At 37.1% G+C, this 26348-nt stretch overlaps 2 protein-coding genes across 2 annotated transcripts; one reads left to right on the plus strand and one right to left on the minus strand.

The window, feature by feature from the left end:
- Positions 1–4817: 4817 nt before the first annotated feature.
- On the minus strand, positions 4818–6019 carry LOC108368820 (uncharacterized). The gene is made up of 2 exons (XM_017623735.1): positions 5935–6019; positions 4818–5886 (listed from the first exon to the last, which is right to left on the minus strand). Exon 2 carries the CDS (start codon positions 5880–5882, stop codon positions 4998–5000), a length of 885 nt encoding a protein of 294 aa, XP_017479224.1. The 5' UTR covers positions 5883–5886; positions 5935–6019; the 3' UTR covers positions 4818–4997.
- A 2347-nt stretch (positions 6020–8366) lies between these two features.
- Positions 8367–24960, plus strand: LOC108368821 (uncharacterized). The gene is made up of 7 exons (XM_017623736.1): positions 8367–9834; positions 12200–12349; positions 12808–12969; positions 14115–14291; positions 15095–15286; positions 22131–22438; positions 23854–24960. The coding sequence occupies exons 1-7, from the start codon at positions 8598–8600 to the stop codon at positions 24121–24123; spliced, it is 2496 nt and encodes an 831-aa protein (XP_017479225.1). The 5' UTR covers positions 8367–8597; the 3' UTR covers positions 24124–24960.
- The last annotated feature ends 1388 nt before the right edge of the window (positions 24961–26348 follow it).

A 26348-nucleotide genomic window follows, 5' to 3' on the forward strand; every position in this document is an offset into this window, starting at 1 on the left:
ATCATGCAGTGTGTTTTTTCACATAACATTATCGCATTTTTTAATTTATTTTATTAATGTATACGAACGTGTGTACTAGGGTGATCCTTGTATCCACAAAATAAGAGCATCCACGAATATTTTAAAATTGAAACGAAAATAGGGGTCGCAGCCAAGGTTTGAATAAATTGATTTTCGACAAAAATTTGACTTTGATCAGCTACTTTATAACACAGCGAGTTTATCAATTTATGTGAATAAGTTTCGAGTCAAAATTTTATCGAGTGTTTTGCTATTTTTTCTATTAAAATTTTTGTCAAACCTTGGTAGCGATCCCTAAAAATTTGTTTAAAATTTTGTAATTTTCGTGGATAATTTTATTTTGTGCGTAGAACAAAATAAAGGGGTGCCCCTTATAAAATTTAGATGTTGATATTTTAAGGACCAACCTTATGTATTTGCATATGTATGTACATGCAAACGTATTTTATACCAGCAACTTAACTGATTCGCCGGCGACGCGCCTATCTTCCACCGATATCCTTTCAGTGCTGTTGAAGTGGTTATTATGCTGAATGATGCTTCTTCGGTTATCTACTATCAACGCTAGAATCGGTTGCAAATACCAGATAATAGTGGCAGTTTAGCTTAAAGAGGTTTATATGTACACATACATAAGTACTTACTATACCTACATACCCTGCCAGCAGAAAAACGTACATTTTACCGACAGTGCAGTTTTCGTACATTTTTCGTATCCGGAAACGTTCAGAAAACGATTTCTATATTAGTTCATCACCTTATTTCAAAACAATAATTTTAAAATATTAGTTCAAACTGAGCATTTGAAAACATGTATACGTACTCGCCAGTAGCTGAGTGCGCAGAGAAGTGAGCTACTATTTGTTAGCTTTCAGGAGGTTCCGGTTCGAATTCCGTCCGAAGCAACACATTAAAATTATTTACTAATCGAAATAATTGCTGAATCTTAAATTTGTTATTTGACTGGTTGCCTGTAACTATGAAAAAGTTTCTGTGAAGTTCATAAACAAACAAATAAACGTGCAGCAAATAGTTCCGATACTAGCAAGTTAATATTCTTATTAAGTCTCATCAAAAAATTCCTTGTCGTTTAAAGAATAAACAGAATGCCGCATTATACTAAAGCCAGCTTCCCGACATAAGCTCAAAATATCATATATATATCTTTCCGTCAAGGTGTACGGATTTTTGGAGTGTTTTTTTTCATATAATAAAAATGTTCCTGTTTTACACATATCTCATAAATTTCTTGAAGTTCCTGAAGCCCCCATTATTTTATTAAAAAGAATTCGTTATTTTCGTACTGGAGGGACTTATCTATTAACGGCTTGACTATTTTTCACCCCATTTTAAAAATCAAACATGAAAAGAGGATTTATAGGCCTTTAAAATTATGTATATTGGTAGCCTTCGATTGTTGCGAGTTTTTATCGCGCAAAATTTAAAAAAAACTCTAATTTTCCTTATTTTTTAAACTTTAACTATCGCTTCAAATATTAAGCTGTTACTCGGAAGGGTCGACAACCTGAATGGAAAGTTTGTTACATGTACATAAATTAAGAACACACTGCTTGTTAAAAAGTTCTAGTCAGAAAAATAATAAGATTGTCTGTGAAGCAATAAACAAATAGGACTAGTGGAAATACATTCCCACGTCAAACGGTTCTACGTACCGGAATGACTCGGGGTTTACCCGCCCAAGGGCTGTAGTTTCGGCGATCTAACCCCGTTTAGGTCGGCGAAATCCGTCAAACGTTGCTCTATTTTAGGGCTACAACTGCTCCGGGCCAGAAACTTACACCTGCTGCGTATGCCAGAGACGACTGTATACAAACTTCACCTCGGTCAGGTGGACACGTCGTTCGTGGCCACATGCTGTGCGAACCGAATCGCCTCCACGGCATACCACCACCCGCCCGTGCAGAACACAACCAACACACACACACCTCAGCACAACACAACAATAGATACACACACAAACACAATAGCACCCACACACCGCCGCGGGCAACTCCCAGTCCCTCCAACAATCTGCTCGGTTTGTCAGTCCAGAATATACCGTAACGTGACATCAGTCAAGTGCAACTCCTGCCTTGGCTGGTGCCACTTTAGGGCATGCTCAGGACTTCACAACACGCGTGATTGGACAAGTGACTACGTGGGCCCCTGCTGTGCTGCCCTGTCGCATACCTCCCCCGCGACGCCGCCAACCACCACCACAAGGCAGCACCCCCTTTTGCAGCACGTACAGCAGGGAGCCGGCAGGCAACACAACTCCTTAATACCACACATAACAATCGGTCTCCCAAGGCACACAAAGGTGCTACAATTTAATTGTAATGGACTCCAGAGCAAGATCGAGGAGATAACTGTCTTTATGGGAAGGCATGCAATATTAATAGCTGCGGTCCAAGAGACGAAGTTGCACGGCAATTGAACCTTGGTGAATTGCGCCGGATACAACGTGCACCGTCGAGATCGCGAGCGAGACAATGGTGGAGGAACCATGTTCACCACCTGGACCAAGGAGGTCAGGCTACCGCTGGGAATTCACGTGGATGATACACTAATTTCGACGGTGAATAACCCCAAAATACTCGGAGTAACCTTCGACAGTCTGCTCTCCTTCTCTGCGCACGCAACCGCTATTGTCAACAAAGTACAGAGCCGCAACTAGGTCCTCAAAGTCGCTGACCGGCAGCACTTAGGGCAAAGACAAAGAAACGTTGCTGGCAACATACAAGGCAATAGGCCGGACGGTTTTAAACTACGCAGCACCAGTGTGGTCGCCGGAGACTAGTTGGACGCAGTGGATGAAGCTACAGACAACTCAAAACACCGCACTACGGACAGCGACTGGATGCCTTCTGATGTCGCCCCAACACCATCTACACGACGAGGCGATATTGCTCCCGGTCAAGGAGCATAACACCATGCTCTGCAAGCAGTTCCTTGTCGGGAGCGATAGACGTGGTCACCCGAATGGGCAGCTGCTTGCAGGAAAGCCCTCGCCCAGGCTCGTCAGGAGGCATCTCTACGAACTAACGGACGAAGTCCAGAGGTTCATTAAAAAACCTCTGGACCCGTCAGCATATCGGCAGGCCCTGAATGGCATTCACAGGTAGTCAGTCTCGAGTTATGTAGACTCCAGACCTATGAATGCCGTTCTAGGCGCACAACCACCGGACATAGACGAGACGGAGCTTCATCTGCCTCGGGAGACAAGAACCACAATAGCCCTTCGCTCTGGCTACTGCAGCAGGTTAAACTCATACCTGAGCAGACTAAACGCATGCGGAGAGACACCTCGTGACTCGAAGCATCTCTTCGTATGCCCGGAAAACCCAACAACCCTAACGCTTTTGTCCCTGTGGACCGACCACATTGATGCTGCACGCTTCTTAGGGCTGCCGTTAGTGGAACTTGATGACAACGACTGAGTTATTAACCGATCAGGGCGGGGTTGTTATAGCCGCTAAAACAACAACAACAACCATTCATGGCATGATACCAGATAAAACGAGCTCAGCCCCTTTTGATATGCATTGGCTGAAATGCTATTGATAGCGTCCGCCATCATCAGGAGATGTCGCATTGTATTTATTAAACCCTAAGTTAAATAAGTATTTGACGGTCGCCGTGTTGTAGTGGTAGCAGTGTGCGCAACCATTCCACATGGCCTGGGCTCAAGCCCGGTTTAACCCTACACCCTAAACCCTTTTTTGTGTTTTTTTTGTAATCTAGAAGTGCAAGAAAAATCTACTTAACCCAGTGGGAAAATGTAATGTATAGTAATCGAAAGAATAATCAGTAAAACAACCCTTTTCACATTCGCAAAAGGCATTTTTTTCGCCAGGGCGATGTCCTAAGAAAAGTGGGGCATTCAGTTTTGCATTACCTAGTATCGAGAAATGAATGTGTTTTAATATGAAACGTTTGGAACTTTTTGAATACATTAGAATTCTAATTACAAAGTTAGCAGTAATATTAGCGAGAACTTATAAGAAATACATTATATTATTTATCACGCATGTAATACATCACTACTTTTCCGACTGGGAAGTCACTGACTTATGTTGTTTAAGAAATTAACCTCTATTACGCGGTGTTATTTGAATAGGAACGAAGCGTTTACTGCAAAAAAGTATGTTGGAAAAAAATTTGACATGTGTGATTTTTGAAATGACCGATTGAATTATAAGCATCTATGCACATCTATGCTCATTTCAATAATCCGTGACAGCGTTTTCACGGTACACTTCTCTTGGCTTTACTCAGTTTTTACTAATAATTACAATTTTGTTTTACCATTTTTAATATACAAGCTTACGTCTATCTGAATATAAGTACATAAAATACTCGTATTTGTATACATTCATAACATTTTTTTTATAAAAAACGGTAAATATTAAAAAGAAAAATTTTGCATTAAAAAAGGCTTGAGTGCCAACAAACTATGCTAATCGAAAAATCGGAAAAATGCCAAAAATTGGCAAAAAACGTAATTTTTCATCTTTTGTTAACTGCTCAAAAAGCTGCCAGCTTAAACGGAGAACAATAGTCTGGTGACAAACTTTAGTATGATAGACAAATGCATTTTACACTATTTTTTGCACTGTTCCATTGTTAAAATTTCCATTCAATGAACGACAAAAATATCATCATTGATTAGTGGTATCGATATAGGTATTTAGTTTTGTCAGCGTTTTAACTATAAATTTTGCTTTATTTTCTTATAAATTTTTATATTAATAAATACATAGTAAATACATAAAAATATTTGAATACATCGAATACATTGAATATAGCGACAATTAAATTTGTATACCATGAAACTGTTAGTACTTAATCGGAAATAAACAACTAAACTTAAAGAACACGATATCCAATAATTTTAAATTTGCCTATTATTGAAACATTTTTGCAAATAAAAACAAACATTTAAGTAATTATTCTACTTGTACCTACTCTTATTTCTAACCTCCAGTGATGCCTTGCATATAGATATCCTGCACCGTTGGTATGACGTGTTGGAACTGCCTTCGTTTCGGTATTGGCTGCACATGTGGTAAACGTGTACCATTAAGAGCATTCAAGCTTGGCGTGAAATCATCATTGTCATCTTCATCGTCTTCGTCGGTGCTTGCTGCCGTTATATGCCCCGACTGAAGTGCTGCCGACTGGTAATTTTCAAAGTGTACTCTTTTACGCTTCACTGGCTCCACCGGTTTCCGCCATGCAATTGTTTCTGTGTGCTTATCGTTTTGTTTGGCTGCGCGCGCGGCAGCTGCCGTTTCGCTTGTCGATGGTCTTACATCTAGTGAAGAATTTTGCGAACTATCTCTACTCATTGGGAGGACTTCATAAGTAGCTAGCGATATCGGTGCATTCGTTGGTTCCAAAACTACACTGCTATCATCACTAACAATCAGTGATGCTGAAGCTGCTAAGTCTTCTCCTCTAATGTTATTGTCTCGATTCTCTTTCTCTTCCCCAACATTGATGATATCCTGGGATGGTCCCCGCAGTTGAAAGGGTGCATTCTCTTTCACAATGTCACGCAAATGTTTGGTGCGCGGTGTACGGTAAACCAAGCGATCGAAATCGTCCAGCGATGAGGAAGATGATATTGCAAGTGATTTGAGTTGATTTTTCTTTTCAATAGCGCATCTTATTTTGTATTCATAAATGTTTTCAAGACTTATAGCACATTTGGCACAAACTAGACTTTCCTTCCGAAAGTCCACTTTACGCTTGCGCGCGAATTCCAAAAGTTTCGGATTGCTGATAACTACACCTTCGCCATCTAATAAATGGCCGTCAGAAGAAATGGCACACCGTTCTCCACGAATTCGTACCATTGCCCTAAATGCAATTAAATTAGTTCATATTTTACAATTTCACTTTATTTACAATTCCAATTCTAATCGTTGCTAGACGAAAAATTTGCATCAAGAAAATGCATTTTGACGCCGTTGCGGATATATTTAAATGCAATCAGCTGACGGTCACTGAACGTGCGCTTTTGTGTGAGTGAGTGTTGCCGTTTAATTTTCGTACTCTTTATAATAACGGGGCCGTACGTAAGAGGTTTGATAGATGAATTAGAGAATTGTATTAATTTTGCGATGAAAATCACTGTACAGAGAAATAAAAGTACATTTCCGCAGCAAGCTTTTCAAGCGTTTGGTTCTTTTCAGGCTTTCAGCTACACAATTCAGCTATTGCGGAAAGCCTAAAAAACGCTGAACGCCTGAAAAGCTTGTTGTGGAGCTGTACTCTTAATATTTGTCCTCGGTTGACAATTGTACATGACGTAGGGGAGGGCATAATAAACAGGTAGTAGGTAATAGCAGAGCAGCTGTTTTGATTTGTTTTAATTATTTGATCTCTAAACTGTCAAATATTTTTACTTTTTTCAACAAAAGCTCTTCAATGGTAAAATGTATTTTCATGTAAATCTCCAAAAAAAGCGATTAAAATCTGCCTTTATAATGTTTGCTTAACTCAGGAGAAAGTACTTAGATAACAAAAAGGGGCAACTCATTAGGGGTCTTCATCAAAAGTGATGAACTCTTGATAAACTTGATAAAGTGATAAATTTATCATTTTGATAAATGAACTGTCAAACTTTGTATGAAAATCTATTTAACCAAGTTTATCACTTTATCAAACGACTTTGGCGGATAAATGTACACTTACAGGTAGTCGCTTTCGCTACGTACACAATGTACGAGGTAAGAATGAAACGTAACAAAATAAAAGTAAATGTTTTTGTTCTAATGTTCTAATAATAATGTACCTTGATGTGGGCAACATAAGAATCTTGGATTGGACTCGATGCCGAAGAAACAGAAGGGTTCAGTTCGTCCCTGTTGCATCAGGAACAAAAATCCCCAGGGCTTGGAAAGTAGTCTGGGTGAAGTTTACACCGAAAGCTGGAAAAATATCTCATGTCTGTCCCGGGGATTTCAGACCAATCAGCCTCTTCTCGTTTTTGATTACAGTTCTGGAGGTTCCTAACTATTGCCTCTCGGGAGCTTGCACACAATTGTGACGTCGATTGAGGAAGCATTCATACATAAAGATTTCCTCGATATTTAGGGGGTCTTTAACAATGTACTATCGGGGCAATACTCACATCCCTGAGAAAGCTTAGGGTCGAAGCGGACCTTCATAGGCTCATACACTGCATAACCAATGGCAGAGTTTTCGCGGCGAAGTGGGTCACCATCCAGCGTGTGGTAAACAGGAGCGCACCCCTGGGTGATGGCTTATCGCCTTTTCTCTGAATCGTGATCGTAAACAACCTTCTTCAGGAATTGGCGAGTAGTACGTGTCGAGTGATTGCCTATGCGGATAATATACCATGTTTAGTGACGAGCAAATTTTTGGGTACCTTCTGGGACTTAACTCAGTGGCACTTCAACTTAGTGACTAGATGGTCACTAGGAGGTATAAGGTGCACCAGTAATAGCCTCCAGAAGTACGTTGTTGGACGCGGCTTTATTATCCAAGATAGCTACGAGACAGAAGTCCTTAACGCTGAGGGACTTCTCTATATAAGCGACCAAGCTACGAAGTGCGGTGTTCGCAGTAGATAGATTTACTCTTTCGCTATTCCTGTTGGCCATCAGACAGTAGACGATTGTAATAATAATATTTTCAGGTGTCGTAAGAGCAAAGGAGAAATGCTGGTGGGCCTAAGGTCCTTGGGGTTAATATGTTATGGCTTTTGGAATAAAGACAACCGGCTTTTAAAATATGTGAACACTATTTCGTAGACCCCACCAGTGTATTAATTAGTTGTGCAGGCATTAACTTACTCATATAAATTTAAAAACTCGCTGAGTCATAGTTGATCAAAGTCAAAATTTTTAAAATATTTGCAATTTTAAAAAATAAATTTTTTCAAACCCTGATATCGACCCGACCTTTTTTTTTAACCTGGAACTTTTCGTAAAAGTTTTTATTTATTATTTTTACGAAAATAGAACAAAATAAAGGGGTGCCCCATTATGTTGATAATTTAAGGACAACCCTACTATACAGCTCGATAATATTTTGGATAATTTCCATTATAAATACCTGCGTGCTTATGTTAATACAATACTCTTAATAATCGCCTCTCTTGTCTGATATTGTTTAATAAACAATTAATTAAAAGTTATGTTTTTTATATACTTTCAGAGTACAGTCTCGTTTTTTTGTTAAGCAAGTGCAGTATGTCTCAGATAAAAGTAAATAAATTGCAATGGTTTCGATTGCCAATGGAAATAAAAGTACAATGGCGTACTTTAAAGGACTGTTATAAATTAAACTAAAAAAGAACAAAGGCAAACTTGTATAAATTCCTTCAAACATACACATCTACCTATAAATACAGAAATTAAGTAAATTAAATTAAATTCAATTCAATTAAACGCAAAAACTCTAAATGAGAGACCAACTAATTTAAAACAAAAAATTTAAGGTTACTATCACAACGCAAAAAAAAACCGTAATTGTCTTCCAAACAAAAAAACAAACCAACCAAAAAGAAAACTCCATAAGTCCAAAAGTTCACCAAACGAGCAATGGAAAAACTTGTGGAAAAATACGTCGGTAACAACAAAATTAGTCGAAATTTTCAAGCTAAACTCCAAGAAGTATCCGAAACAGTAGCAACGACCAAGAACTATACTCTGACACACCGTACCAGAAGTGCAACACTCAAGAACTACAGTCACAGCACAATTACGAGAAACAACGAAAATTCTGAACAACAATCAAAGCATCGACAAGAACCAACTCCAAGCCAGCAACAGTATTATGTGCGAAATGCAGCCACTAAAGGAACAATACAACAACAACCACAGCTAACGCCTACTGTCGACTATTTCCGCTTTTCCGCTTTGTATGCACTCGTAGCGAATTCTGCTACCGTTGCCACGTACAATATGCGTGACGCGTATGCGTGCGTGACTACCTACGATGAAGTCAACAGCGACGGTGGCGCCGACGACAATAGTGGCAACGACTATATGCCACATCATCATAGCACACGACAGCGGCGTATAGCTGCAATGACCGCTATAGGATTAAGCCGCAACCATATAAGCCTTACACGAAAATCGCAGCTTAGCAACAGAGTTTTGCGAGCGGCATGCCTACGAAGTGGCACTCGTCAACAAAGTGTTATATCTGCTGCTGCAGCCGCTGCCGCGGGAGGTGTCTATAGTTGCGGTCTCTTCAATACGATTGGCACTGTCGCCGGAAACGGAACAAGCTTTGCTGGTGGTGGCAGCGGCCTAGATAAGCGTAGTCTTTTCTATTTGACGCTCGTATTTTTCATCTATTGTGGTGCAATGATGCGCGCCTCTGTGGCGGCGACAGCCATTGCTAATGCGACACATAACAATAACATAAGTGACAGCGACGAAGATAAAGCGCCAATAGCAGCAACGGCGGCGGTGGCGGCGTCCTTGACACCAATCGCTACTCCTATTGAAAGCGTAATGTTGATTGATAGTAGCGTGCAAGATTCGATAGCATCCACAACAGCATCAACATCTGCTACGTTACCATTACCTGTCATCAACTTGACAGCTGCTATTGCGCATAGTAGCCCCAATGTTTCATTATTAGCCGAAGCGGAGCCACCGCCGCCGCCACCACCGCTGCATTTTGTGGTGGACGCGTTCGCAAAAGATCTAACGTATATACAACGCGTTGCAAAGCGCGATACCGCTCATGTGCCTGATGATGAGGATGATTCCGCTTATCATGACGACGAATTTGATGAATACGAGGCTTTAATAAATAATAGATCTGGTGAGTAAGAAACTCTTATATTTGAAGAATATTTATTTTTGTTTTCGATTTGTATACGATTTTTTCTACTTCACGCGCGAAATGAGATTAATACCCATGCACCAGCGTTATTTTCTGCTTCCTACTAACTCGTTTTTAACTCTTATTTCATCGTTTTTGCTCCTACCGCTGCAAATAATGGTTTAGGCCCTGCCTCCCTAGCTAATTCATCCGCTACCTCGCCAGAGTAAATGTTGCATATATGTAATGACTAGCGCCTTTCTGAGAGGTTAAATTGAGTTTAGAAGACACAGCAGCGGTCCGGAAGCCATAAGAGCCCTGATTAAGCCCTGCACGAGTGAACTGTCACAACGGAATGGAGCAATGCCTCTATCCAGCGCAAAGTGAACAAAGGTACCTTCCATACTTTCTCTAGATAGTCGTGATAAACGATGTCCTGGAGAAGTAAGAAAGGAGAGGATGCCAGGTTATTGCCTACACGGATTATGTGACACTCATTGTTAGAGGAAAGTTCTTGGACTCTCTGTATGATCTTATGCAAGGGTGCTTAAAATTGGTCACATATCGGTCTGCTTGCTACAAATCATTGAAAGATGGAGTTCGTACTATTTACCAGGAGGTACAAAGTGACTCATGCCCAACTTCCCTCAACAGAAAGTGTTTCACTGGCTCTCTCTGACAGGGTCAATTTCTTGAAGGGGAAGTTATCATGGAAGCCAAATAATGAGGAGCCAGTAAAAAGGGCATCAGTGGCTCTTTAATGCTGAAAGAATTCCATAGCTATTGTCTGGTGGTATTCGCTAATCATGTTAGAGCTCGCGAAAAGGGCGGCCCTCGTTGTAATCAACGGAGCGCTCCGGACCACTCCTACTCTGTCGCTAAATGCTATGTTCAGTGTCGCACATGTTGACATTGCGGGCAGAGCGGCGGTGGTTCGCTCAGCGATTACACTACGTATGCGCACTCAATAATTCTCAAAAGCTTCGACTTTCTGCCAGAAGAAATGGATCGGAGTGTTCCGAGGCTGGCCCCAAATGGATCCTTTTCCACGTACATCCCTCCAAGGGGCGAATGGGATAACGACAGTTTTTGGAGTAGAGGTCCAATAAACATCTTCACAGAAGGATCGAAGCTGAACGGAAGAGTTGGAGGAGGTGTCTACTGTCAGCAACTTGCAATAAATCTTACGTTCAGACTGCCGGATCTATGCAGAGAGGCAGCCGATTGGCTACGAACCAATGTTTTGCCGACTAGGAGGGTAAATATCTACTCTGATAGCCAAGCGGCAATCGGGGCGCTGGGATCGCTACTGGTATGATCGAAAGTGGTCGGGGAATGCCTGAACTCTCTCTCAACCGCTTTAGAATTCTTCCAAATGAAACCAATTTAGGTCCCAGGAAACAGTGACACTACTGGAAATGCAGGGCTAATGATTTGGCTAGGAAGGGCACCCTCGAGGCCATCACCTCGGATAGGGAGGGCATAGGAGTTCCGTTGGGAACCTGCGGCCTGCTGCTAGACAGATGGGCTCACAGTCGTCTCAGCAAGCGCTGGACGAAAACCCCGACATGCAAAGTTGTAAGGTCCTTTTGGTCGCTCAGANGCGGCCTGCTGCTAGACAGATGGGCTCACAGTCGTCTCAGCAAGCGCTGGGCGAAAACCCCGACATGCAAAGTTGTAAGGTCCTTTTGGCCGCTTGTTGACCGCAGTCGCTCAGGTACGCTTTTCCAGCTGGCTAAGCACCAGTTATCCATACTTACAGGTGCACAGATAGGACACTGTCCTTTAGGAAACCGCGCGGTATGACTCGTCACGCATCACTACTGCCGAAGTTATTTAGAAGACGAGCTGGAATTATCTCAGCTGCCCGGCATTAGCTAGACTGAGGTTTGATCACCTCGGTGCGCATTTTATCAACACTCCCGACAAGCTCTCCGAAATTGGTCATGAGCTACTTGCGAAACTTCGTTTTGAGCACCTAGCGCTCTCTTAGTTTAACACAGAGAACGTGTATTTACCGTTAAAAAAAAAAGTTTGTATAATGTTGTAACCTAATGGACAATCTAATTAATGTCTAAGTGAGTCCCTCGGGGTCTGCCACAATAACCTAACCTAACCTATTCATCTGATTTCCTAGTTCATATAGCGTCGAGGAAAAATCTACAAGTGAGTTATAGGGTTGCCATTCACTAGCTTTTGTTTGAACAGTTTTGCATAGATCATTCATTCTTGGCTATGCTCGATAAGAAGACTATATTTATTTAAAAATAATACTTGTACATATGTATGTACACTTATTTGCTGTATGACTTAAAATATCTATTAGTATACATAAGTACATGTGATTGTAATATTTTTATTTCAGCAAAAGGCAAATACATCGGTGCTCCCTGTTTTAGTGACATGACATGCGAAACTACATTATTGCATGTCACGTGTGATAAGGAGACAAAAACCTGCGGCTGTGAAAAAAATTACCCAGTACAGCTTGGACTAACCAAAGGTTGCGACAAGCGTAAGTTGAAGGATTTCGGAACTGAAATTTACACATATCGACATCTGAGTGGAAGATCGATTCAAAAACGCTATACATATCTCAACATATTTTCAATATATTTTCAGTTGATATAGGGCGTTTTTGAACCAAATTCTGAGATAGGACGTGCTTGAAAAGTGTTCTGAGATAGGTTNACCAAAGGTTGCGACAAGCGTAAGTTGAAGGATTTCGGAACTGAAATTTATACATATCGACATCTGAGTGGAAGATCGATTCAAAAACGCCATACATATCTCAACATATTTTCAATATGTTTTCAGTTGATATAGGGCGTTTTTGAACCAAATTCTGAGATAGGACGTGCTTGAAAAGTGTTCTGAGATAGGTCGATCTTCCACTTAGGCGTCGATATGCACACGTGTGTCTTTATGTATGTATGTAACTTCCGCTAATTGCTCCAAAAATTTATGTTACAGCTAAAAAACTGGGCGAGCAGTGTTTCTACGATGAAACTTGTATGTATAACGATGAAAATTCCCTTTGTGTTCAGGTGCGACACAATGCTATGTGTCAGTGCGCACATGGTTTCCATTCTGTAAGTCACACAAAGCCAACTCGTCGCGTTTTTTGTACGAAAGGTGAGTTAATAATGTCGGATTTCCACTGGACGTCACTGATCACAAATTTGTTTTATTTAAATGTTGGGTATAAAAAATACCCGTGCCATTACGTTCATAAAAATAGTCACTAAGTTCGTTTCCGCAAGGTTAAGGGGCAAATATTTTNAAAGGTGAGTTAATAATGTCGGATTTCCACTGGACGTCACTGATCACAAATTTGTTTTATTTAAATGTTGGGTATAAAAAATACCCGTGTCATTACGTTCATAAAAATAGTCACTAAGTTCGTTTCCGCAAGGTTAAGGGGCAAACATTTTTTGTAATTTCAATGCCTAGTGGAAACTTGGCTATACGCTTAGTAAGTGCATTAATGTACTCTATGGTAGCTCAAGGCTAGTATAATTTTTCCCCAAAAGTAAGATTTTTTATAGGAAATTTAAGGTTTAGATTCTAGAGTTCATTTGATCATGCCCATGCCCTTTGTAGAATAGGCTTCAGTTTTCTGGGTGACCGCCTTTTCGATGGCCCTGTCAGTCTAACTATAATCTTATCGGAAGAGCGGTTAAAATTTGTTGAAGCTTCTGAATGGTGACAGGTAATAAGATCAACCGAAATAAGGTCAATTGACTTTATTTCCCACCCTGGTACGAAATAAAGTCAATTGACATTATTTCCTTTTCAAAAGCGAAATAAAATCCATTGACATTATTGCTCTTTCAAACATTAAATTTGCTTAGCTTCGCGGCGGCCCGCATTCGCGCGCCCCGCGTACCCCGCGCGACCAGCGCGCCACACCACATCACGCTACGCCTCGTCTCGTAACTTCCTGCTGTTGATCAGGACTGCCTCAGTCTTCTGGTGCTCTATTCCTGCTAATGTCAGCCAATCGCCTACCAGAAGAATTGCTGAGTGTGTCCTGTAGGATTTGCTCTCAAATCTGAAGCCGTTTCTCCGATGCTGTGAGCGCAAGTTCTTTATTGAGGTTCCAAAGCAGAGCAGGAGTCTTGCAAATTCCACCTGTGAACAATCCCGCCACTCTTGAAGAAGCGGCTTCCTGATGCCCAGCGTTATATGTATTATCATTCCAGATAAATTATCACAAATTTATAAAATCTACAAGATTAAAATAAGACCAATTTATAGATTGTTACTTGTATTTACAGACTTAAAGGAGCTAAGCTCTGATTTGCCTACACTATTGGGTGTCTCAACGGGCATCGCAGTGCTAGCCGGACTCATCTGTATGGTATTACATCTGTTCAGTAAAACGAAGTATCCTCGCCCGCGAAACTTTGGCGATGCTAATCTACCGCCACCCATTATGTACTCAAGTGAAACAGGTATGCCCAGAAATCGATTGCAACTTTGGTAGTTTAAAAAAATATAAACATTGTTCAATATTTAATACACCTTAAAATGCTAAAATACTTACCTCTGTATCACATCATAATTCACACAAACACTTCCCTCCTTCCTTTGTATTGTCCAATTTATGTTCTAGAATCTAGAGNGAGCGCAAGTTCTTGATTGAGGTTCCAAAGCAGAGCAGGAGTCTTGCAAATTCCACCTGTGAACAATCCCGCCACTCTTGAAGAAGCGGCTTCCTGATGCCCAGCGTTATATGTATTATCATTCCAGATAAATTATCACAAATTTATAAAATCTACAAGATTAAAATAAGACCAATTTATAGATTGTTACTTGTATTTACAGACTTAAAGGAGCTAAGCTCTGATTTGCCTACACTATTGGGTGTCTCAACGGGCATCGCAGTGCTAGCCGGACTCATCTGTATGGTATTACATCTGTTCAGTAAAACGAAGTATCCTCGCCCGCGAAACTTTGGCGATGCTAATCTACCGCCACCCATTATGTACTCAAGTGAAACAGGTATGCCCAGAAATCGATTGCAACTTTGGTAGTTTAAAAAAATATAAACATTGTTCAATATTTAATACACCTTAAAATGCTAAAATACTTACCTCTGTATCACATCATAATTCACACAAAGACTTCCCTGCTTCCTTTGTATTGTCCAATTTATGTTCTAGAATCTAGAACCTCCCAATTCCATCGATTTACCATTTAACTCACTCGTCACTATTGTCTACTTTTGAATCTGATATGCCTTAACCGATTCCAGGTATACCATTGACAGTACAATCGGGTCGTCCATCATCGCGTTCTAGTCTCCGTTCGAGCGGCTCAATCGGTTCCTATGGCAATCGACGTGCTTCATCCGGTGGTGCTACAATTGCCGGCGGCCACGGTGGTGGGCATGGTGGTGGCGGAAGTAGCGGTACGAAAGGCATACTCGTCTCTACATCACGTACAGGTGCGGCTAGATCGGCCGCCATATTGCTTATATCGTGTCATTTGACGGAGCTCGCGAAAGAGACAGCATTGCGCACCACAACGTCGCGTCAAACTTCGGGCGCTGGCTGCAGCGCGAATTCGCGCGACAATCTGGATGAGAATGGCTCGGGCGGTGGTGGTGGTGGCACAACCGGCGGCAGCGGCAGTCGCAGCTGCGACAGTACGTTGTCAATGACGCGTCACCTGCAGAAGCAGTTGAACCATCAGCGTCATTTGCTAAGTCTTGAGCTGTCGCCGGCAAAAACGAAAAATAACGATAGAATTAGAACATTGTTGGGCATTAATGGAATTGATAATTATAGAACCGATGACGATGATGAGTTAAATAGTTTAGATCATAATCACCTGCAAATTGGTGCATTGCCGACACCGGCCAGTGAAACGCCTAGATTTGCGGTAAACATACGCTATCTTTCTCTCAAATCTTTCACTGTCACTGTCACTGTCTCTCTGTGTCTTTCTCGCTATATTGGTCACTCGATATATTGTACTCTAACTCTCTCTCTCTCTTTATTTATTGAAATACAGACACATTTACATATACATACACATATACTACCGGCACAAAACACACAAACCCCCGTACACTTGCCGTCAACAACACTACTCAATTGCAATAGTAATAAACTGCCTTATTTGCCCTATAATGTAGGGTTTATTTTTTGTAAGGATAACACACAAAGAAAGCTCTCGAAATTTACTCGAAAGACATTTGATTAGAATGATATTTAGAGAAGGAACGTAAATAGTTACCGCGATCAAGGAGTACCTATCGTAACCAACCTCTATTTGGTTACAGGTCTTCTTTGATCCACGTATCGTTAAGTAACGTCGCGAGGTCCCATGGCTGAATTTTATTCTGCTAGGTACGGTGATGCTAGGCAGAAAAGTATAAGCTTAAGGCATTTACATGGGCACATTATATACTCAGTCGTTTCCTGTTCTGTTTCATAATCCTGTAGTAGGCAGCAAGAACGCCTATAACGATTCTCACTTCTTTCCGATACTTCTTTATCCACGATCCCGCTATGTTTCGGTACACAAATGAGGTAAATACAATTTCTGGATGCGATCAGTGTTAAGAGCTGAAAGCAAGCCCACGGCAGATTTCAGGTGAACTGGTGTTCATCTANCACTTCTAAGCAAGTTAGGATTTTCTGCTTTTCACCACGTGAAAAAGCATCTCATCTTCCATCCGAATCAACCAAAAAGTGAAAATTGATTTTTTGACACCTAAGCCCCCTTTCCGTAGACCAGGTCACATATAATGATTATTGATAGACTTCTATTCTATTGAATCATTACACAAAATCATGTTTCAAACCTAATTGTTACAAATAATTGGCCATGTGGTGCCCAGACCATAAATTATGATCCACTCTAGAGGCTCCGAAGGCGGCAAAGAGTGAATGTGCGTAGCCTATGGCCTACATGTGTTTTAATCTTCCTCTCGCAACTGCATCGAACTCCAAACGAATGTTTCTGCTGCCATATCGCAATAACGGCAGGAGTCATCTGTAATTATCCCCGAGGGTGTTCACATGTCCCTGGGGCTTGCAATAACTGCCTAGCAGACCTGTTATAAATCTAAGGTTTGTATTTTGGATAATGATTAGTTGCCCTAGATCTCTTGGTCAGTCGTGTTCTCCCAATGTACTCTACTGAGATGACGCTTTTCTGGTCTTAACTCTTTCCTGATGGTATGATCCTGTAATCCTTCTTCTACTACTCTATCAATCTCTTTGTTGCCTTGTATATGTTTGTGGCCCGGGATCTCCGTCCGTTGTACAGTGTTGTCTGCACCCAGGGTGTTCAATCTCGCTACAAAATTCAGATAATACACGTGGTATTGATCTCACACGAGGATATGGCTTTTAGTGCAGTTTGATTGTCGCTGCCGATGGCAATGTGCTGTCACCTTAGATGTCTTTATGGAGTTACTTCTACACAAACACTGATGACATAACCATCCGCATATAGGCCATATTGTACATATGTACATATATAGAGTAGCCGACACTGTTGTCGAAAAACACATTAACTATTTCTTTTTAAATATTATTATTTTTTTATTTATATACATTTTATTCTAAACAACCTGTAGTTTCACGCAACCTCGCATTCCTAATTATTTAATGTACACTTAAAATCTAATTTCCAAGTGCCAGCTTAAGCTAACTTTAGTGATAAAGTAAGTTTAAGCTCTCAAAGTCGCAGTGTTAAGAAAATAAAAAAAATAAATACACTGCAGATTAACTTGCACTGACGAGATATTACAAATGGGTCCATCTATGTCAAATCGACCAATTTTGATTTGATGAATTTTGGTGTTTTACCATATAACAAAATTCTGCCAAAGGAAAAAAATTAATTTTTGTTATACAATGCCTCTATTATTCTGAAATTTTTAAGGTGTTCTTTTTAAAATGAATTTCGAACTAAAACAATTTCCAAATTATAAATAAAGGCATGTTAAACCATTTTAATTTAAATTTATTTTTAATTTGTAGTTTGCCAAAAAAGTGCATTCTGCCGAGAGAAAACAATTTAATTTTTCGAAGGTTATGCAAATTTCTAAATTTCACAATTTCCGGTAGTTTGCAAGTTTTTTTTTTATATCTAATAATACAAAATATCTATAATTTCAAAAACTTTGGGTCTCTTTGTTTTGTATTTTTAATTTTTATTTTTTATTTTTTTATATATGTATGTACATAACTCCAAAAATCAGCTTTAAAGCGAGACCAGAAGCATTTTTAACCGACTTCAAAAAAAGGAAAGGAGGGAGGATGCTACCAATTCGTCAGAATAACTTTGGACCATGTTAACCGAAGAAATTAACGGTACTCTTAAATTTGCATATGAGAATTGAAGTCAGTTTTATTTTTTGCTGAAAAATTACTTGTTGTAACTACATATAAGAGTTTTAAGACATTGAAAAAATTAACTCGAAAAATCTGGGAAATTGTGAAATATTTAACTTTCGAAAATAATTTTTTTTCTTTGGCAGAACTCCGTTGTAAATAAAGATTCTGACCAAAATTCGTCTAAATCAATAATGGTCGATTGCAACTATTGGTCGATTTGACATACATATATATTATATACTATGTATGTATATAAAAATATATAAGAATTCCAAATTGCTGCACACTTATCAACGAAATTACTAACAAACACCCACTTTCACGAAAAAAGTCCAACAAATAATGCTAATTCTATTACCTATGACTAATGCCGAATTTCCTCTCGGCATTATATTGACAAAAAATATTTGCCATTTAAAAATGCCATGTGGAAAAAGAATATTTTTATAAACGTAATGGCGAGGGTATTTTCGAATACCCAACATAGTCATTAAAAATGCTGTAATTTAATGCCTACTGGAAATTCAGCATTATACAATACATAAATTCATTAAAAACAACTTTCAAAAAAACTCAAAGATTTAAGGTGTGTCATGAGCTGAGCAAAAATTAGTTAAAAAAATATTACTACAGTATTGTTAATGTACATTTATTGGTAATTAATAGTAAATATTTATATGATGATTTATTGGTGTTACATGTACTTTGTGTTGTATAAAAAAAAAGTAATTATCATTTATAAAAAAACTTGTTTAAATTTTATAACACGGTTTTACAAACTTTATCACACAATTACAACAAAAAATTGCGTTTATTTTAAATTAATATAAAAATTTAATGCAGTGGTGAATTTTCCTGTGATAAAATAAAAATTCAAATGTTTTATTTTTTCGCCGTTTCTAGTTTTTTAGTGCATATGTCTCTTAGTGTATGTACGTATGTATGTATGTATGTGTATGTATGTACTTAATTTTGACTGTCAAACTTGTGTGTACTATAACATTTAAATAATGCCTTTTGTTACACTTGAAAAGTACTCGTAAGTTCATCGCTTCAGGTTTTATACTTTGTCATATTCCATTTCTGATATTAAAAAAACGAAATTGAAAAACAAAATTAACTGTATTTAAAAAGTTAAAAAAGCGTTATTCATATATTTTTTTTAGAAACACAAATGCAAAAGCAAAGTACAAACAACGTTGCAAAATGTCGCGAAAATGTTGTAACTCGTAACAGAAAAGCAATATGGCGGTGACTATGTTCCTACCAAGCAAAGTATTAAACAATTTAATTTCTTAAATTATTTTATTTATATTTCTTCACTGCAAATGAATGAATGAACGCATATAAATAATATTTAGTACTTTTTAATATTTACATTATTTTTAACTTTGCGCATATTTTTCATGGCATCTTTTTCCATTAATTTCATGCTAATTCCATTCCAAGTCAAATTGATGGCAATAAAAGCAAAACAGGCAAAATGCTAGTTTAATCGCAAATTGACAAAATTTGAAAAAATAAAATCCTCATACATTGGAAAATTTAGCATTCATGAGCTCTAAATTTTTGTTTTTCAAAACGCACTGAATATGAACATATTTTTATCTTAAATATTTGCTTAATTTACATAAAGCGATGTTGTATGTTTTAAAATTATGTATCCAAGTGTGCCGGATAAAATGGGACTCGAAATTTGAAAGAGATTTTTTTTTATTAACTATATATGTTTTTAGTTTTTAGCCAAGAAGTAGACTATCTTAAAATAATTTTCAAATAATGAAACATAAGCATACTCATTTAGGCCAATTTCAGATGCCGTTTAATGATTAAATACTATTCTTTTTCAGATCAAATATTTCAACTCTATGGGAATAAGATTAAGATAACGATTTAGAATAAAATTTAAGTTAAGATTAATATTAAGGAAAGAGATCAAAATACTTAAACTCTTTTAAGATTAATATTAAGATTACGATTAAGATTAAGATAAAGATTAAGAATAAAATTTAAATTAAGATTAAGGTTGAGATTAAGATTTGTTTTGCATTGATGGTGAGGTTGGGATTAAAATTAAGATTAAGAATAAATTACTATTAAGATTAAGGTTAAGAGTAAGATTAAGATTAAGATTAAAATAAAGATTAAGATTAATATTACGATTATGATTAAGATTAAAGTTAAGATTAAGATTAATGGTAAGATTAAGATTAAAATAAAAAATTGAGATTGAGGATGTGATTAAGATTACTATTAAGATTAAGGTTAAAATTAAGGTTAAGATTAAGATTAGGTTAAGACTATGATTTAGATTACGAATTAAACTACGATTAAGGTTAAGATTACGCTTAAGATTAAAATTTATATTACGGCTTTGATTACGATTAAGATTACAGTTAAGATTAAGAATAAGGTAAAGATTGTGATTGAGATTGAGGTTGGGATGAAGATTAAGATTGGGAGTGGGGTTAGGATTAATATTAATATTAAGATTAAAATTAAGATTAATGTTAAGATTAAGACTTATATTAGATTCGATTACGATTTCTATTAAGATTAAAGATAGAACTATGAATAAGATTAAGTTTGAGATTAAGTTTAAGATTAAGGTTAAAAGTGAGACGAAGTTTAAGATGATTGAGTCAGAGATTGAAGTTTAGTTTGAGATTGAGAATCAGATGAAGATTGAGATAAAGTTTGAGATGGATGTTGAGATTACGATTTAGATAACTTTTCATTATTATACAGCTCTTTAGCAGTGAAATCTAAGATTTAGTACCTAATGTATTTCAAGGAACATTTCCAAACTTTTTCGAAACTCCTAAATAATCCAAAATGTTTGCATGTTATTAATCTCCGTTACCTGTAAGAGAGTCTACTTTTAGCGTGAATTTTCAAAAAAAAACCGATGCATTAAAACTGGCACACTTTTTTAAATTTATTTTTTTACTTTCGTTTCTTAATGCATTTTGTTTAGCTAAGAGGCGTGTATTTACTTGCTTAAATTGCTGCTAATTTTCTAATTTTTTCTATAACAAATAATTTTTTATTTACACGTATGTCGAAATGTACTTGTATTTGTGCTACTTTCTCAAGCAAACAAGTAATCTGTCGCTAATGCCCGAAAACGCTTAAAGCTTATGGAAATTTATATGTGTAGATAAGTCAAAAAGCGAAAAAAAATTATTTTTTTTTAATTATTAAAAAAAAAATTTTGTTCCCCAAACCCTCAAAATTTTAAAAAACCTAAAATTCGAGTTATTTAAAATTAATGGCGTTTTTAGCGTTACAATCACTTACAAATTTCCATAACTGGCGCTTTTTCTACGCCACTATCTTTCCACCTAAAAAAAACTTAACTGCATATGTACTTTCTCTGTAAATGTATGAGCTGTATACAATTTCCAATCTTTAATTTTCGCATCGTACTTGTCCTTATTCGGCTTTCTTCGTACACTTATCATGCAAAAAAGTGCTGATTTGGCAATGACTTGCACGCTACGCTTGTACGCCCAAAACTATCTAATTCTAACTAACTAACTAACTGTCCCACATATTTAGCCGCAGCGCCCTCAAAGCAACAAACAGCTTAAGCCTGAAATGTATTCGTTAAAAAGCAGTAGTTTTGCATCATTAGTAAGCAATAAGAAAAATAAAAGTCATAATTAGTGCAAAGAAGTATAGTAAACCACTTTCAAACTTCAATCGGCAAAATGTGCTTTTTCCAAACTAACCCAACTAGTGATACGAAACTTATGCTAACGAATTGCGTTTCAAATATCCTATACTTAATAATAAATATGAAAACCAATTTAAATAAATAAGTATTTTATGAGTGAATCTTTTTTTGTATCTTTTTCATGTAAAATAATCTGTCTACTTCTTCCCTTTCTTTACCATCCATACTCGTACATGCGCTAACACACACACACACAGGTTCTCGAAGACCAAGTCTAGCGTCGGTTCATAGTACTAGTTCGTCCGTGCGTAGCTATAGTATGATGCGTTTCGAGAAGGAAGCTCAACAGAAGGAGATCCGTCAGGAGATGAAATTACGTTTGGCGCGTCTACAACAACAACAACATCTAAATCAAAATAAACCGCAAATTGTAATTGGTGATACATTGCAACATCATATGGGTGCATCATCGGCGCTCAGTCGTTTGAGCGGTATGCCAACGCCGAGTCCATTGACACCAAATTCAATGGATGAACTACTACCATCGGTGGATGAGTTGCAAGAGGTGAGAGAGAGAGAGAGAGAGAGAGAGAGAGAGAGAGAGAGTGGGAGGGATTGGATGTGAAAAATGGTTAATGATTTTTATACAGCCAGTGTAAATTTCCAGATTGGTCATATCAAGCATAGCTTAGAAATGAATCAATTTATTCATGGCCTTAAACCCTCATCTAAAGGCTCACGTGATTCGACGGAAAAAATCACAATTATAAGAATGAGTTTTGCTTAAGAGATGTCCGCTCCTTTATTTAACACATATTTAATTTGAGAACAGTGTTGCCATTTATTTTTTTGCCGTCCCGCCAGATTTATAAACAAAAATCGCTAGAACCTCGCTAAATCATTTAAATTGTGTAAACAATTATGAAAAAATAGTTTCTTTTATAATTTAACAGTTCAATTTTATTTTATAAAATTAGAGATCAAATGTTTATAAAAAACAATAATAAAATGTATGTAGTCAATGCTAAACTTATTTGCAAAATTTTAGTGTAAGTTTCAAATGGTTAAGTTTCTTCAATGGAACTATAAATATAAAGTAAGGTCGAAATTTTTTTTAAATTCTTAACTTAAACTTAAACTTAACTTAAAACTGAAATTTCGGTGATTTTTTTTTATAAATTTATGGCCTCTTTCATAAAAAATAAAATAAAAATAAAAAGTGACGTTTTCATAAAATTTTTCGATTTATAAAAGCAGTTAAAGTATTTTGTATATTTTATGAATTTGGTTGCTAAACTTTAACGAGTACTTTTCCATTATATTTTGTGTTTTGGGGAGCCCTTTAATTGTTTTCAACTTGGTTTTATTATTTATAGAAATATGATAAACGTTTTTTTTTTCAAATTGCAACTTTCTCTGCACTGTGCACTAAATAACCTAATATGAACAAACAAAACTCAAAAAGCGGGCTCAACAATACTCTCCTGAATTTTATTAGATTTAATTCAAAAAAAAAAATATCAAATCGGTTGAAAAATAAGGGCTTTGAACCAAAAATTCTAGTTTGGCACCCCTGCGCGGCAGGAATATGTTTTGAATTCTCAACGAAAAATTATTAAGTGAGAACACAATAGACAGCCTGTGAATTACATAAGAAAGCCTTTGAGGCCCCCAAACCTAATCTAACCTAAACCTTTTCAAGTAGTTTCGGACCGTAAATACAAAATCAAGCACACACATACTTAATTTTATAAAGGAGAAACTGTATAAAGTATTCCCCCTTTGCTGGGCATGAAAAAATGCTTTGTTCAATTATCCTGCTAACCAATTAAGCGGAGCACACTCTATGGAACTTTTCATTTATGGGCCGATTCATTGGTTGAAATTAAGAGAGTTATTCTTTTCAAATATTTTCCAAACTGGTTTTCAAATAAAATTACAAATCTTAAACTGAATTCATTATCCATTCTCTACCCACAGTATCCACCAAAAAGTGACGATCTAGCGACAACAATACATAAAATGGCGGCCGAAAGTGTAGCCTCTTCAAAGCTAACAGCGATAAAACAGGCAGCGGTGGGTACCAGTGTTGCACTGACAACAACAATGGGCGCAACAACAATGGCGGCGGCGAGTACGGGTGCCAGTGGCAGTGGCAGCGGCTGCTTGGTAACACCGGGCACACCGTCAGATGGGGCTGGAGCGGCTGCTTATATTGGACCATGTAGTTCATCGACTGAAGCGCTCTAAAAAGTTATAAATAAGCGATATATACATACATATATGTATGTATATAAAACAGCCAGTAACGAAATATACAAAGTACGAGTACATACAATAACAAGGAATTAAAAACTGAGACAAGCTGTAGAAATTGACGAACAGCAAAAATTAGCGGCTTCAACTCGTAAAAAATATGTATCTATTTTTAACAAAGCAGCTAATGAAATTGTATGCTTAGGTGGAAAAAAGTTTAACAACTGCGCGCAATATAATTCTGCGTTAAAATTTAATAATAGGTTAAAATAAATATACTTTTTAGATTAAAATACAAATTTAGTGTATTGTATGCGATTTGCTAAATAAATTAGAAAAATTTATTGATTTTTTTTTTATGCAGCAATTGTATGTTGTAGGTTAGGTTCGTTTAGCGAGAAAATCAAATGATTAGCTAATTGTTGGTAACCATTAAAAGTATGTATGTAAATAAATTTTTTCTAGGCATACATACATACATACATTAAAGAGTTTGGTCCCAATATTTACAAATTTTGCAGTGCGGTTGGCAATTTAACAGTAAAAATCCGATGCAAGATTTTCAAATGCTGCTAAGTACCGGTCCTAGTTTAAAATAAAAGAACCAAACCTTTTGTTGGTTACATTTTTATATACATACATTTTTCTACACATGCATTAGGGGTGGCCCTTAAAAATATCAACAACTAAATTGTGTATAGCGGCACCCCTTTTCACTTGAAATTTGATGAACTTGACATATTATTGAAGCTTATTCTTATAAATACATAAACAAACTCACTGAGTTATAACTGGTCAAAGTAAAAATTTTGTTGATTTTTTACGAGTTAAAAAAAAATATTTAAAACCTGTTAGCGAATCGTGCAATTAATTTTGAGATTTTGAAATTTTCGTGGATGGTTTTATTTCGTAGGTAATCAAAGGTAAATTAAAGGGGTGCCCCATGATTTTGATATTTTAAGGACCAACCTAACATGCATACAGCAATTTTATTTTAATTTGAGATTTTATACGACAATGCTTTAACTATGGTTGTCTTAGATCTGCCGCCATTACCCACAAATGTGGTTTCAATTCAACACTCAGTTTCCATAGATAAAAAAACAATAACTATAAAACTCAAATAAGGAATACCTAAAACAGATTTTAAACGCTTTAAAAAAGAAAACTTGTATGAGAGTCACTTTATAAAGCTTTTCAAATTCTTTTCATTCCCTTCTATCTTTTATGAGTAGATATTAACCCATCATTAAGTCGCTTGAGTCGAATTTTTATTCTTTAAGGTTTAAGGAATAACGCACAGTGTCATGAGTGTGGCCAAAAATACAAAAATGCAAAGCTGCGAACCACGAAATCTGAGTAAGGGGTTTAATTGGCAAAGATCTAGCCAAGAAATATTTGAAATTTTACGGAAAAAGAATGAAAACTATAAGAGCTATAAGCTGTTAAATTAGTATGTGTTAAACCCCCTTTTAATTCACAACAAATCGGGTTATTTTTTCATAAATTTTGAAATGGAACATAATAAAACCAGAGAGCACTTAGTCAAAGTTTTCTTTTACCTTTTAAAATATGGAATATTTCTGATCTAACAATGTCAAAAATAAGTGCACATCTCTGATATATATATTTTTCCATCGCATCTAACAAAAAAAATACCAAAAATCATTTCCGATTTTTTTTCATATTTTGATTTGGCAAGTAAGTAGTCCAATATACAGAAAAAATTGCTGCATGGACCAGCATTTTGCGAATTAAATGCATTTTTCAGTGTCGTCCAGAATTCAAAAAAAAACAATAAAAATAAATAAATAAAATTTCTTCATGATTTTTTGTTTTCTTTATCACTTTTTCCAAATATTTTTATATGTGGTAGGCGTGTCTGAAGTCTATTCTCCTCCAAATTTCAATTTGAGATAAAATAAACCTACACACCAAATGTCATTAAAATCAGATCAGATTTCTTCTTTCTACAGTAAATGAAGGGCGTATAACGAACTACATCGAAATCGGACCAAGCTAACTATTTTTGGCTGCAGTTTATGTAGGATCGTGACACTGTGCGACGTAGTCTAAGCAGTCGTTCAGTCCTTTTACGATATTACTTTCCCTAGAAGGCTGCAAAGACAACTCCATGTAATTTTGAGTCTGTGCGCCGACTATTCTTCATAGCAAACATTTCACTTTTCTTATACATATATATCGGGCCCTAACCGCCA

Source organism: Rhagoletis zephyria, unplaced genomic scaffold (genome assembly GCF_001687245.7).
Source record: "Rhagoletis zephyria isolate East Lansing unplaced genomic scaffold, Rhagoletis_zephyria_1.1 Rzeph_scaffold_03343, whole genome shotgun sequence".
Taxonomy (NCBI): Eukaryota; Metazoa; Arthropoda; class Insecta; order Diptera; family Tephritidae; genus Rhagoletis; species Rhagoletis zephyria.

What these genes read in the sequence shown, in the direction of transcription:
- LOC108368821 (XM_017623736.1), top strand. Translation starts at nt 8,598, where the DNA reads ATGGAAAAACTTGTGGAAAAATACGTCGGTAACAACAAAATTAGTCGA. An exon ending in CGTCTCTACATCACGTACAG is followed by an intron (nt 15,287 to 22,130) that starts GTGCGGCTAGAT and finishes ACACACACACAG; the next exon opens with GTTCTCGAAGACCAAGTCTA. An exon ending in CGGTGGATGAGTTGCAAGAG is followed by an intron (nt 22,439 to 23,853) that starts GTGAGAGAGAGA and finishes CTCTACCCACAG; the next exon opens with TATCCACCAAAAAGTGACGA.
- LOC108368820 (XM_017623735.1), bottom strand. Translation starts at nt 5,882, where the DNA reads ATGGTACGAATTCGTGGAGAACGGTGTGCCATTTCTTCTGACGGCCAT.